The sequence below is a fragment of the Perna viridis genome, chromosome 7, assembly GCF_037379345.1.
Source record: "Perna viridis isolate PV_CMFRI_1.1 ecotype Kerala chromosome 7, ASM3737934v1, whole genome shotgun sequence".
In the NCBI taxonomy this organism is placed as follows: domain Eukaryota; kingdom Metazoa; phylum Mollusca; class Bivalvia; order Mytilida; family Mytilidae; genus Perna; species Perna viridis.
In genome coordinates, this window is record NC_142451.1 from 2,563,722 (window position 1) to 2,578,284 (window position 14,563).

The following is a 14,563-nucleotide window of genomic DNA, read 5'->3' on the forward strand; positions in this document are numbered from 1 at the left end:
CATGACCACCACTACTAAAATTCGAGGGTTTGTTGAAATTACTTGAAAACCCATGGGTTTAGCTGAATTTTCTTGGAGAAAAAATTGTTCAGCATGGTGAGACCGACCTATGCTGAATTTTTCATAAATATTGGTTTCTCAATATTGAGTTATGGCCCTTGAAGTCAAATAAAAAACTATGAGAGATTTATTTTATATTATGAAATTCTGGTGGATAACTAAGATGCTCTGTATTGATTAAATGACTCTTGTGACAATAGTACGGTAAGGTGACTAGTCCAGCTTTAGAAAGCTATAAAGACTTTTTGACCAGGTGAGTGATTCAGACTCCATAGCCTCTCTAGTTTTTTATGTTATAAATATCAACGAAATCTTGTTTTTCCTTCAAAACTAATTCTCTGTTATCACTAAGTAGTAAAGCAAAGAGCCACAAAAAAACAAAAACAGAAAAAAAAACATACATGAGAAAATGCCCGAAGGAATTGAATAAAAGTCATGGTCTATCCATCAGCCAGTGATATGACTCCAATGACATATTGTAGTTATAACATAAAATCAATCTAATATATACATACAACTGGTATAGTTCATTGTTGGTATCAGTTGTCATACCCAAGGACACCTAACAGGAGGACATTTTCCAAGGGCCTTAATCAATCTTAGTATATGTTTTAGTATAGGTTATAAATGCTGATATGAATGGAAGCTTAAGATATGTATACATAGTTTGACACGAACTGCCAAGAGCATTTGTTTAAACAGTGAATCGGTACACATTAAAAGAACTTGTTAAAATATTTTATTACACAGTATCCTGAGCATATGTCTATATAATGATAAAGGTTAATAGCACAAAAAAAAATCCACATATTATGATCATCAATGATTATGCGTACTTCATTTCACATTGTACGTATTAGAAACCTCCTGTAAGTTAACTTATATAGTTCTAGCATTTAAATCAGGCTTTTATTTTCATAAAAAATAGGGGATGTCATCCAGGAGCTTTTAATCTAAAATATAACTCGTTCATCACTCACTTCAGAAATCTAGAGTTACAAAGAATGCAATGGAATCTTCAAAGTGTCATCTACAATATTGTACTTTATTAAGTAACAGAAGAAAGGATAAAGTGAGTAAAGTTTTATTTCTGTTATAAACATCTACTATGTTAATATTTTAGCCAATAGAACTTGGATATCAATATGAATGTTTCATGAAATGGAATTAAATATAGAACATCACAACTACCATCAATAAAATCTTTCTTGAACTAATAAGGTCAAAGTTCAAATGCTTCATAAAACATAATGAATGAAACACAAAAATAAAAAAAAAAAATTCAACATTTCTGTGATTTCTTAATAAGTGCAATTGGCAGTTGTACACATGTAGCATACATTTTGTAAATAAATATAATGTTCAATTACATGCCAACTTTCACCACAGGAAGATAACATATATATATATATTTGGTTTCAGTAGTAGCCAACATATGATAATACAAATATGCATTACAGGGTTTGAATGAATTTGGCACCTCTTCTATTTGATCTCATTGATTTGAATTTCTCTAGAATAATAAGAACTTTAAAAAAGCCATTTCATTTTCAATTTAGAACAAAACAGAATTTTCCATAATTTTGAGCAACAAATTACATCAATACTGTACCCAGTACAATAAAAACATAACAGAATCACATAATAAACAGTAGAAAAATAGTACACTTGTTATTACAAACAAACAAACAAACAACAATAAAAAGATGGAATGTTTTAAGTAAACATAACAATAAAAAAATAGAAAAAAAAAATAAATTCAATAACTAATCACAGTCATATAAAGGCAACAAGGTATGTATAAAATCTTCATTTTCCTTCACCTTTCACTCAACTTCGGGTGTTTCGACACTCATTAAATAAATGTTTAAAATACAACTGATATGGTCCTAACAACACAAAAATAGAATGGACGGATAATTTTATCAAAACTACACTGGTGTCACATGTTTCATATCTGGAATATTTATGCTGCACTTTTGTAGTATCACCAAAAAATTTAAAACAGGCAAATTATTACATATAATAACATGTAAATCCTTTTGTCATTAATAAGGCTTTAAATTTTGCAACACTTGCACTAATTTTATTAAAATTCTGCTGGAGCTTGTTCCTGTATTTGTCAAACTCATAAAAATGAATTTATATTGGAAGTTGTTTACTAATAGAACATTACTTGACTATCTTCTCAAGAGGTTATCATACATACATTAGTAGATATATATATATTGAGCAGATAGACTTATTATTTTCTAATAAACATTGTAAAGAATATATAATTCCATGGTTGTCTTACAAATGTTTTATTATGACTTAACAGCAAACTTATGACAACTGTTTATTTTTTCACAATGAAACCATATAAATGTAATATTGTCTGTATTTTGTTTCAAATTACATCTTTCTTTGGAGTAATCACATCAAAGATAAGTCCTAATTTGAAGATGGTGAAATACTAAGTTTGGTATTATACATCAGTAAAGTAACATGATTTGATAAATGCACTTTCTGTTAAAGCTCTATCTAAAGAAGAGTTAAAGAAAATTGTTAATACATCTTCTAATTCAATTGTTCAAGCCATTGTTTTAGATCTAATGAACATGCCATAATTCTCATTAGGATGAGCGCAGACTGACAGCTGTCGAGTTGTATCTCCGTATGTATTTCCAAAAACATATCTTTTATCTGAAAAGAAAAAAAAAATCAAAATTCATAAAATTTAAATAATTTTAGAAATAGATGTCATGCAATTTACTTCAACATGGACAAAAGTACTACAACTATGTATATGTGAGTTTTTATTCCATGCTCGATCAATAAGTTCAATTTCTTGGTACTCATTCAATTTAGCCCTTTAATGACCGCACCATGCCCTTTCATTTGATGCATAAAATAAAAAGGTCAAGCTGATGCTCTAATCAATTAAAACCTACATTTAGGTTTCTAGTTTTAACTTCACTTGTTTTTTTCTGATATAATTTACCATATAACATTTCTACAATGATTTTTAGACTTTGAAAATAATTTGTTTTCTTTCTGTACTGTGGATTTGATCTGATAGTAACTTACGAGGAATATAACCAGTATATTTAGGGATCATTCCATCTTGTAAGTAAAGTCTACGATAACCAGATGAACCAAAGTCAGCACTAGCAGCAGGTGCTGTTGATGGAGGTTGAGGGATACTAAGTTTTTCCATTGGTACACTAAAATAATAATAATAATAATAAAAAAAAAATGTTTAATTCTATTTTGTGAACTACTAATAAAGAGGAACAAAAACAATCATGCTCATATTTCACTTGACTTATACAGAGAATAAATATTCTAAGGAAACTGATGAAATGGACAAAACTATCTTTCACTATATACCTTTTTAAAGCTTGTGGTATTTCTGCTCCAGCAACTCTGGCATGATTTGCTGTTTCTTGTACAAACATTTCTAATCCTTTTTTTGTTGTCTGATTATAGCGACAGCCCAAACCTTTTTCTGTTGTCTTAATTCTAGGTATGTAACCACGGTAACCAGGCATTGGTGGCTCTGTCAAAGGTCGTTTATTTTCTATAAAATTAAACAACAGTTTGCATTGTATTCTTACCCCTGTTGCTGTTAATGCATACATAATACATTATCTTCATTCTGTTTAAAAAAAACAGTGAAAACACAAGACACAAGTTCACATTATCTGCTTCCCCAGGAAAATCATTTTTTGTTCAGAACTTCCCTTCTAAAAAAAATCCTATTTTCCTGGTTTCAAATGAGACCAAACTGATACCCTGGTACTATATAATTTCTCAAGAATCTAAAACACCAACAGGTATGCTTATAATGCAGGATTTCACATCTTTTATTGAAGTAAGGAGGTCATATATGACTAGTTATCTTTACACTTATTTTATTGAATTATGCATTGCACACTTTACCATGGGTTCTGTAAGAGCTTATGGTTTAGCTCTACCCTGTGATGAAGGCTATGGGTACATTTCAGATGTATGTCTACCCTGTGATGAAGGCTTATAGGTACATTTCAGATATATTCTACCCTGTAATAAAGGCTTATGGGTACATTTCAGATGTATTCTACCCTGTAATAAAGGCTTATGGGTACATTTCAGATGTATGTCTACCCTGTGATGAAGGCTTATAGGTACATTTCAGATATATTCTACCCTGTGATGAAACCTTATGGGTACATTTCAGATGTGTTCTACCCTGTGATGAAGGCTTATGGGTACATTTCAGATGTATGTCTACCTTGTAATAAAGGCTTATGGGTACATTTCAGATGTATTCTACCCTGTAATAAAGGCTTATGGGTACATTTCAGATGTATTCTACCCTGTAATAAAGGCTTATGGGTACATTTCAGATGTATGTCTACCCTGTGATGAAGGCTTATGGGTACATTTCAGATGTATTCTACCCTGTAATAAAGGCTTATGGGTACATTTTAGATGTATTCTACCCTGCAATGAAGGCTTATGGGTACATTTCAGATGTATGTCTACCCTGTGATGAAGACCTATGGGTACATTTCAGACGTATTCTACCCTGTGATGAAGGCTATGGGTACATTTCAGATGTATTCTACCCTGTGATGAATGCTTATGGGTACATTTCAGATGTACTTTACCCTATGTTGAAGGCTTATGGGTACATTTCAGATGTATTTTACCCTGTGATGACGACTTATGGGTACACTTCAGATGTATTTTGGTCTGGAGTATTTGACAGTTATGTATACTTTTGTTGGACTTCATATCTTTAGCTGAGGAAGGTTGTACACAACTAGTAGTCCCTCCCTTATTTTGTTGATGGGTCCTGTAAGAGCTTCTGGCTTAGTTTTACTCCATGTTGAAGGTAATTTCAGCTTAGTTTGAGTTATTAACTTTTTGCCAAAACCCTACTGGGATAAATCATTATGACAGTTTGATGTTCCTTCTTACCTAACAAGATTTCTCTCTGTGGATGCGTATCTCTGTACATATTTAATTTATCCCTGACATCAGGATCGTATGATATAGCGCGTAGTCGTGGATAACCACTAACTTGTTTCTGTAAGTCATTATACTTAGCATCATGATATTTATAATTGGTCATATGTTGGTCTATACACACATCACAGTCTTCTTTGTATGTATTTCCAAATTTGAATGGCATTCTTGGAATGTAACCTAAACCAAAAAAAAAAAAGAAAATTTGTTATTGTACATGTACTGTATCTTAAATTCTTAGTAGTGAGAACCTACACTTGACTAAATACAACAGACAAGCATTAAAAGCATCACAAATCAAATGGGACCCTTCCTGTTTTTTTGGCGACAGTGGAATTAATACAAGATTACACTGGTCTCAGTTTGGTGACAACTTAGGGCTACGGATATATATAAAAAGAACTTATATAACATAAGGAATATATCTGGTCCATTTTCTACCACGATTATTCTATTCTAATTTCTGAAGTTGTATATTTACCTCATTTCCAAAAAGAAAAATTAATGATTACCAACAAAATAAGTTGTTTACGTTTAGCTTTTTTTTAACAAACTTTTCTAAAGCAATTTGAAAACATACTTTTTGCTATCTAATGTGAGATATCTAAAGTAGTTTGCAGAAAACACTGTATAAATACATTAATACACTCAGTAGGACAAAAACCTGATAAAACATACAAAATATTTAGATAGATAAATCACTACCATGATATAAACCTATTAAGTGTTGCCAGTATTTATTTAAGACTTAAAAATTGATAATAAATTTTGGCCTGTGTTGCATGGTGAATGTGGTTACCAACACACCATTAAAACCTCAGATCTTCACAACACATCGTTCCTGTACTATGTGTATCTGACCATGAGAAATATAATCATGCAGGTAGTGGTAATTTATTCTTCTACCAGTAGTTCAAATGAATTAGTTGAGAAGGATATGGACAGCAATATTGTATGTATAAGTTTATATATACAAATTTCACATTTAAGGAAACATATAAACTAGATGAGTCAATCGGCATCAAGTTAAAAAAAAAGAAACTGAACTTTTTCCCTGACAATCTCTCACACAAAGTAAAGTTTGGCATTTCAGATATTTCCTAAGTCAATAACTGGTAACGTTTTATGGTCAATACAGTATAAATCAACTAGAAACAATCCATCTGTGGCTGTTATAAAGTGTACAGGAAAATCTCATAAAACCATTGTACTTGGATACCATAGATCTTTTTGGTGCTTTTGTATTCTGTGGTAAGGAAGACAATTATCATTAAAAGGGCAATTCAGATCTTCAATCAAACATAATCAATACAATACTTTATGGTAACAACATTGTAACCGGTATCAATAAGATTATTAACTGATATACGAACTTAAACAAATCAAACATGATTTGAATGTGACCAATCTATTATTTTTATGTCAAAAGAAAAAGATAATGGCTGCATATTATTCAATTCTAAAATTTTGGCATCTAATGGGAAAATAAATGATACCCAACCATGTTGTGTTGTATTTGATACCCAAGGATATGTGCTAAATTAAAAATCATAACATATTCACAACTAACTCAAATTCAAATGTTTATCCAGACTCCATAACCTCAACAGAACTAACTTTCACCTTCTTTTTCAGCATTCCAAAAAAAGATTACTCCAATGAATCAAGAAAAAAAAATCTCCTTTTCATATTCCAAGAATGATAACTAATTCGTTGAGGACAAAAGAACTGAAAATGACATTTTCAGACTCCAGAACATTTTTTTCACAATTCTTCAGTACTCAAAGAAAGATAACTCCAATTCATGAAATAATACAACTTAAAATGGCCACAGCATTAGTGCAATACATCCTTTCACAGTGAAATTTAAACCTGATCTTTGTTTTATTATACTTATCAACTATACAAAGTTTAAAAAAGTTCCTTTCACATCTACAAAAGTTATTATCTGAAAACAGTCCATGGATGGACAAACACACAACTTTTCGGAGGGTACTTAGTAATCACATAATACCACACCACTTCATGTGGTAGAGTAAAGGTCTTAACAACATAACAGATTAGAAAGTAACTAGATACCTGTATACCCTGGCACCATGTTTTGTGTATATTTGTTGTCTCCTGTTGACTCAGGTAACTGACTTGTAACTCTTGGAACATATTCTGGGTGTGCTACTACTGTATTGGTGGGGGCAACATGTATTGTGCCCTGAAAAATACAAAAATAAACACTTATTTATCAAGTGTTACTAAGTAAATAACAGCAGTAATTAAGTAAGAGCTGTACAAGTAAAGTATTAATGATGGATTTTGTGTTTGTTACTCAGCAGTACTACATTAGATCAGTTTTCATTACTCAGTAGTATTACATTAGGTCAGTTATTGGTACTCAGTAGTATAAAATTAGGTCAGTAATTAGTACTCAGTAGTATTACACTAGGTCTGTGATTGGTACTCGGTAGTATTACATTAGGTCAGTTTTCATTACTCAGTGGTATTATATTAGGTCAGTTATTGGTACTCAGTAGTATTACATATTAGGTCAGTGATTGGTATTCAGTAGTAATACACTAGGTCTGTGATTGGTACTCGGTAGTATTACATTAGGTATTTTTCTGTTACTCGGCAGTATTACATTAGGTCAGTTTCTGTTACTCAGTAGGCTTATATTAGGCGAGCTACTGGTACTCAGCAGTACTACATTAGGTCAGATTTTGTTACCGAATAGTATTTCATTAGGTCAGTGTTTGGTACTCAATAGTTTTACATTCGGTAAATTTCTGTTACTCGGTAGTATTACATTAGGTCTGTTTCTGTTACTCAGTAGATTTATATTAGGTCAGTGATTGGTACTCAGTAGTATTACATTAGGTCAGTGATTGGTACTCAGTAGTATTATATTAGGTCAGTTTTTGTTCCTCAGTAGTATAAAATTAGGTCAGTAATTGGTACTCAGTAGTACTACATTAGGTCAGTTTCTGATACTCAGTAGGTTTATATTAGGTCAATGACTGGTACTCAGTAGTATTGCATATTAGGTCAGTTTCTGTTACTCACAAGTATCATTGATACTCAGTATTATTACAATAGGTCGATTTTTGTTACTCAGCAGTATTACATTAGGTCAGGTCTTGTTACTCGGTACTATTACATGTACATTAGGTCAGTGTTTGTCAATTTAACATAAGGGCAAGTTTTTATAACTAAGTACTATTACATTAGGTCAGATCTTGTTACTCAGCAGTACTACATGTACATTAGGTCAGTGATTGTTACTCAGTAGTATTACATTAGGTCAGTTTTGTTACTCAGTAACATTATGTATTGGGTCAGTTTTTGTTACTCAGTAGCATTACATATTTGGTAAGTTTCTGTTACTTAGTAGTATTACACAAGGTCAGTGTTTGGTACTCAGTAGTAATATATTAGGTCAGTGACTGGTACTCAGTAGTACTATATTAGGTCAGTGATTGGTACTCAGTAGTATTATATTAGGTCAGTGATTGGTGCTCAGTATTATTACATTAGATCATTTTTTGTTACTCAGTACTATTACATGTACATTAGATTATTACAAACACAAGTTTTTATAACTAAGTTATTACATTAGGTCAGTTTTTGAGACAAAATAGAAAGTGTGTTCACAAATATACTAGAGCAATAGGTAGTCATAATGCAATTGACAATATAAGTCTATAATCATAATAATACTAAATTACACTGGTTATCACTTTGAAGTTGTCAATATCTGTCAATTACATTTTGAAACTGTCAGATTTTACACCAGTTAAACAAATAACACAACAAATATCAGGTTAAATTTACTTAGTTTATCACTTTATTTACTCTTAAAGAAAATGCTAACCATTGTGAATGGACAACCTAATCATCTGGTCTTACTGGGTGTATTTAAATGTAATTATATCAGTTATAAATATACCAATTAAGATAAACTTCCAAGGTAACCCAAACAATTTAGTCACACATGGCACAGTTATTCTAAGATGAAATCTGAGTACAGCACTGTGCAGATCTATCTAAAGAGACAACAGACAAGAGCCTTGACTTAGAACTTTGAAGACAATCACTTAGACCCACAGATATTCTGTCATTAAGTCCATGCTTTAGGGACATTTCCTAGTTGTTGGGTCCAACACTGATTCTAATTTAAATCTGTGTATATCCAATACAATACTATGATTTTAAATTAACCAATACTAAAAAATATCTATCTGTTAATGCAACATGCAGTTTTATAAGTGGATCAATTGGAAGGTCACTTGACCAAATGCCTAATCAGTCTTCCACCTGTAGGTCATGTTTTGTGTCTCCTACCAGTTGCCTTGGGAAGTAAATACATGCTGTAATAACTGTTAATATTACAAGAATGTTGCCAGAAATACTGTTTAACGTCTATAAGTTTTTAATATTCTAATAGGGTGATTTCAATTCAAACGGTTTAAACTGTTCAAAGTCACATTAATTGTTTGTACACAATACATTTTGAGTACTACTTCAACAATTAACTATAGCTTTTAAACAAGTTACCCCTTGATGTGCATAAAATAATCTGATTTGAAAGAATACTTCAATCCTACAGTTTCAATGAGTGTTGATTATGGGTTTATTTTGATAATCCTATTTAGAACTGTAATAAATTGCAATTAAATTTCTAATTAGTTAATTGTAATGCAAATCAAATGATTTCATATCATATTAAAAGTATTTAATGCACTGAAAGAGTTTATTCTGATAATAAAACTTCAATGATAGCTTATTCATTTTGTCTCTTTTTTCTGCACTTTTATGCTTATATCAAATTTATTGAGGTTTCTTGGGCAGTCCCGTATTTTGAAAATAGCCACATATTTTTGGGCACATATATTAGCTATACATTGTAATATATATTCCTTCATGGGTATGAGTATGTGTGAAAATGCAAACAGAGTTGCCTTTCATGGTCTTCCTAGCAATGAGCTCAGTTCCTATTAGAGGGAGGTCTATGTTACAACAAGGCATTAAATTCAAGTTAATTTATCAGTACTGATTTTAAAATATAACAACCTATCACTGGTTTATTTCACAGTATATACACATGTTAGTGCTTATGTACTACGCTGAGTTTTCATTGTATGAATCATGTGAACATGAACAAAAAATAAAACAAGACATTGTAAATTTTCTAAAGCTCTAAACCTTATAGCAACCTAACAACATGTTTTATATCATGACAACTAAAGTATTTATTCTTCCAGTACTTCACTCATAAATAAGATCGTTCAATGTACAAAAGAATCCTAAGGTTTCAACTTTTAATATTATGATTACTTCTTGACCCCCTAGTCTGAAAAACACCAAATAAAAGTCTCAATTTTATGTTAAATTTACCATTAATTGCAATTTATACCTAAACCTGTATCAAGACACCATTTAAATTTTTAATTTGTACTTTACTACTGGATTTCTTTTTCACAACTAGTTATATATACCATTATGTCTTTAATTTTCACTATTCAAATCCAATAGAAACAGTCTATATCAATATTTAAGTATGGTAAAAATGGAATTTATTTATGTACAGTTGCTCAAATTAAATTTAAAGGGAAAATGGTAAAAGGATCAACTGCTTTGACGTACAATCATCCCTTACACAAATACAATAATATTTAAATTTACTTCAAATATTTGAAAGTCTAGGTTCTCTGATACAAACATTACACTATAATTCTATAGTCTTCTATGAACACATTGTAGCTCTGCTTACCAGTACCATTAAGTTACATGTAGAAGCAGAAAATGTACACGGTACAATGTAGTTTCGCTGGGGCTCCTGATGCAAAAAGAATCCTAACTGACAATATATTATATACTGCCCTTGAAGATTTTAATGGCAGTCAAACCAGACTATTGTTACATACATGTTATATGACATGTATCAATATATACATGTAGTCTCTTTCTCAGTTGCCAAGATATTTGAACTATGATTTTTAAATAACACATTAAAATGCCCTGACTTTAAATTTAAAGGGCTTTAATAAAAAAGTTTGTTAAATCAGGTACAATATCAAATACTATACATATATTAATTTATATGTTTAATCTGATACACATATCTTCTAAGTGAAGGAACTAAGGACTTCATTTGTATGATTTTTTTTCTGTAAAGTAAAACCAACCAAAATGTAAAGTTGCAAAAAGGAAAACAATTTTTGTCATGATTTCATTTAAACCTCATAAAGAAATGGAGTACAATATCCTGTATTACATCCAATAATAGCAGTACATTTAGTATTAATTACACATTTACATTCTAAATTATACATGTACATTGTACTGGTGTAATTTCCAATTGCTGTTCAACATATACACATTACTAATTTATGTACATACAGTACACTCAAAATACCAATAAAACTGTTAATAGAAATCTAACAAAGCAAATAAAGTATGGTAACAGAACTAAGCAGACAGGAACTTGATTGCTGATCAATTTGTCTATACAGTTAAAATCGATTTGGATTTCCCTATCGTTACAAGGAGAACAGTTTTATTAGAATTTAAATATCCACTTCACAAACAATTCATATTCATGTGAACATGATGGAAACACTTGTTAAAATTTAAAAGGGTGGTGATGGTAATCCTTTGATCTTAAAAGATGTGTATTTAAAAAGTGTTACTTTCTAATCATTTCAAAGCAGCATTACACAAACCTATCTTGAAGAGAAAATTGTATACAAGTACAAAAAAATGCATATGTACATGTACTAACATGATGATTATTAAATAAGGTAACATTTAACATTTTTATATTTTAGCTGTCAATTATTAGCCAAAAAAAATTGACATAAAGAGATAAAGATATACATGTAGTTTGTTATCTTATACTACATAATGTGAGAGTACATGTACCAATATTAGTGTATGTAATCACAAAAGTAACTAGATAAGGATAAAGGGTTTCTGAAGAATTCCCAGAAACTAGTCCTCTGTCAGTTCAGACAAATGAAATTTCAGCCAGAATGACATCTTGAGAGAAAGAAAAAGTTCAGACTGGTACAAATTTTCCCCAGTGCTGTCCAAAAACTTTACACTTAAGTGACTGGCCAATAAAAACTCTTTCAGGATGGCAGAACATTTTAATTGCCAGTTCAAATAGTTTACAACTATTCCTTTGAGCAAATTTGGGAAAGTTCTGCTTCTATTTACTTCATTTATTTTGAGGCCTTTTACAGCTTGCTTTATGGTTTGGGTTTTACCCATCATTGAAAACTCTGTGGTGATCTGTAGAAGTTTAATTGTTTGTTACTTGGTTTTTGGTAACTGTCTCATTGTCAAACACATCTCCTATTTTTATATTTTGGAGGGACATTTGTACAAGTATTGTACACAATTATGGAATTATGAGTTATTATTCAAATTAGTCTGAGACTTGTTTAAATTCTCACAGTAAATTATTCATCTTGAATCTGAGTGCATGCAGTATGACAATCATTATGTACGAATCCTTAATGAATTTCAATATCCCACTACTAATTAGATGAATTGAATTGCATTAATTCATGCACTTTGAAGTAGATTTTTTTAGCATTTTGTCAAATCAATATTTTTAAAATGGGTAAATTTTCCCAAAATGCAAGACATCAATAGATAGATTGATTATTTCAAAGTTTTATAAATAAATCCCTCTTATCAAAATGTAGTTATTTCCAGATGATTACTATACACTGTACATTTTTTTCTCTCAGTCTTTTGCACTGAAATCATGATAACAATGCTTACGAAATAAAATCTATGACTACCAATACTCACTTGAGCAAGTTCATGGGTGTCTGTTCCATATGTTTTACCAACTCTGTATTTAATCTGTGGACAGTAACCTCGATATCTGAAGACACAAATATGCAAAAGGTACAAAATATGTTCAAATCTTGTGGAAATATTTTTTAAAGTATAAATATGACTTAAAATACATAAATTGACATACAGTTCTGTTATAGAGTATGATAGTTCTGGATTATGTGGATATATGACAGATTCATTTTTTGCATAAAAGCACTTTTAATTTACTTGTTCATTACAAAACAATGACATATGTGTACAAAAATTAGTTAGCATAAAGTTCCTGCTAGTTAAAACTGTCCTGTAACCAGTAAATGAATTACATGAAGAATTGACCTGTTAGATTTCATATTTTTGTTGATATACTTGTATAAAATATAGCAGCTAATCTTTAAATAAAAAAAAATGATAAAAACTTACAATAATTACACATCTTCTTACATGAACATGTACAATAAAGTACTATGCAAAGGCAAACATACAATGTACATGTATACAAACATCAATTTAATGTAATATGACACTGGCTTTATAAATGTATATTCAACTTAAAAATGCCCTAAATGGCATTACAAAAAGCCTGAAAAGGGCAAATGTATATTTGCACTAAGAACTAAATTTGATTACATTTCATTCTTGTTACTCATCTTATATCATGGAATGAATAAACAAACAACTTCAAAATTTGCAAATTGGCAAGAACTGTTTCTGTCTTTTCTTTGATGAGAAGCACCATATTTGATTTCCTACACCTAGTCAGTTAATAACTAGTACATTGCCTGGGTTTCATAAAAAAATCTCAAGTTGAGTATTTTCCGAAATATTTCTTCAACTGAAATTGGATATTTGAAGAAAATCTCAACTTGAGATTTTTTTTTATGAAACTGGGCCCTGAAGAAGAAGATTGCAACGAGATTCTCTCACCAACAAAATCATGCACGATCAGTAAAATTACATGACATAACAAAAATATGAAACGTCAGACCAAGATTGGCACATACACAAACCATATGCAAGCATTTACATGAGCTATATTTTCATAAAGTTACATGTAGTAGGGGTATGAACAAAAGGCAAGGAGATAAAAAATTGTACCTGAAATAAGTGCCTGTGGTATGAACTTATGATTCCAAAGGAGTGTTTCAGGCTTTACTTGTCTCATATACATTATACATAATCTACATGTATAGTATATTTGCTCTGCGTATTCAATGCTGACATCAAAATGTATATAATTGTTTTTCAAGGATACAAATCTTCACTTCACATAACTGAAGGTTTAAACAACAAGTTGTTACCTCTTAATATTGAAATAGGATCATGGCCAAGATAATAGACAAATGACATACCCAGGCACGTGTGTTCCATCCCTTAAAGCTGCAAAATTCCGTCTTTGATCAAGACTTGGTCCACCACCAAATGCAATAGTGGTCATTGTTTTACGAAGCCAGAACCCGGTTAGAGAAATCTGTTTTGACACCTGTAATGTAATGGATTATCCAAAGAAAGGTTGTAATACGTGTTTGGATAAATTGATCGGTAGTGTGTTGTCTAGGGCGCTTTAAGTTGCTAAGGTGTTCTGCTTTCAAGCATTCAACCAATAAAATACGCCGCTGTTTACCTGAACTCCACGCACTACTGATTTTCGATGTCATTCCTTCAA

The 14,563-nt window shown here is 30.9% G+C and overlaps 1 protein-coding gene across 1 annotated transcript; it reads right to left on the bottom strand.

Annotated features, from left to right (window-relative positions):
* Window positions 1-782: 782 nt before the first annotated feature.
* Window positions 783-14,554, bottom strand: LOC148610952 (ciliary microtubule inner protein 2B-like). The gene is made up of 7 exons (XM_088590902.1): window positions 14,250-14,554; window positions 12,871-12,946; window positions 7,135-7,264; window positions 5,008-5,235; window positions 3,433-3,622; window positions 3,130-3,266; window positions 783-2,745 (listed from the first exon to the last, which is right to left on the bottom strand). The coding sequence occupies exons 1-7, from the start codon at window positions 14,333-14,335 to the stop codon at window positions 2,633-2,635; spliced, it is 960 nt and encodes a 319-aa protein (XP_088447028.1). The 5' UTR covers window positions 14,336-14,554; the 3' UTR covers window positions 783-2,632.
* Window positions 14,555-14,563: the final 9 nt, after the last annotated feature.

Coding starts and splice junctions, on each gene's coding strand:
- LOC148610952 (XM_088590902.1), bottom strand. CDS start 14,335: ATGACCACTATTGCATTTGGTGGTGGACCAAGTCTTGATCAAAGACGG. Junction 7,265..12,870: donor ACACCCATGAACTTGCTCAA/GTGAGTATTGGT, acceptor TGTATTTTTCAG/GGCACAATACATGTTGCCCC. Junction 3,267..3,432: donor ATACCACAAGCTTTAAAAAG/GTATATAGTGAA, acceptor TTATTATTTTAG/TGTACCAATGGAAAAACTTA.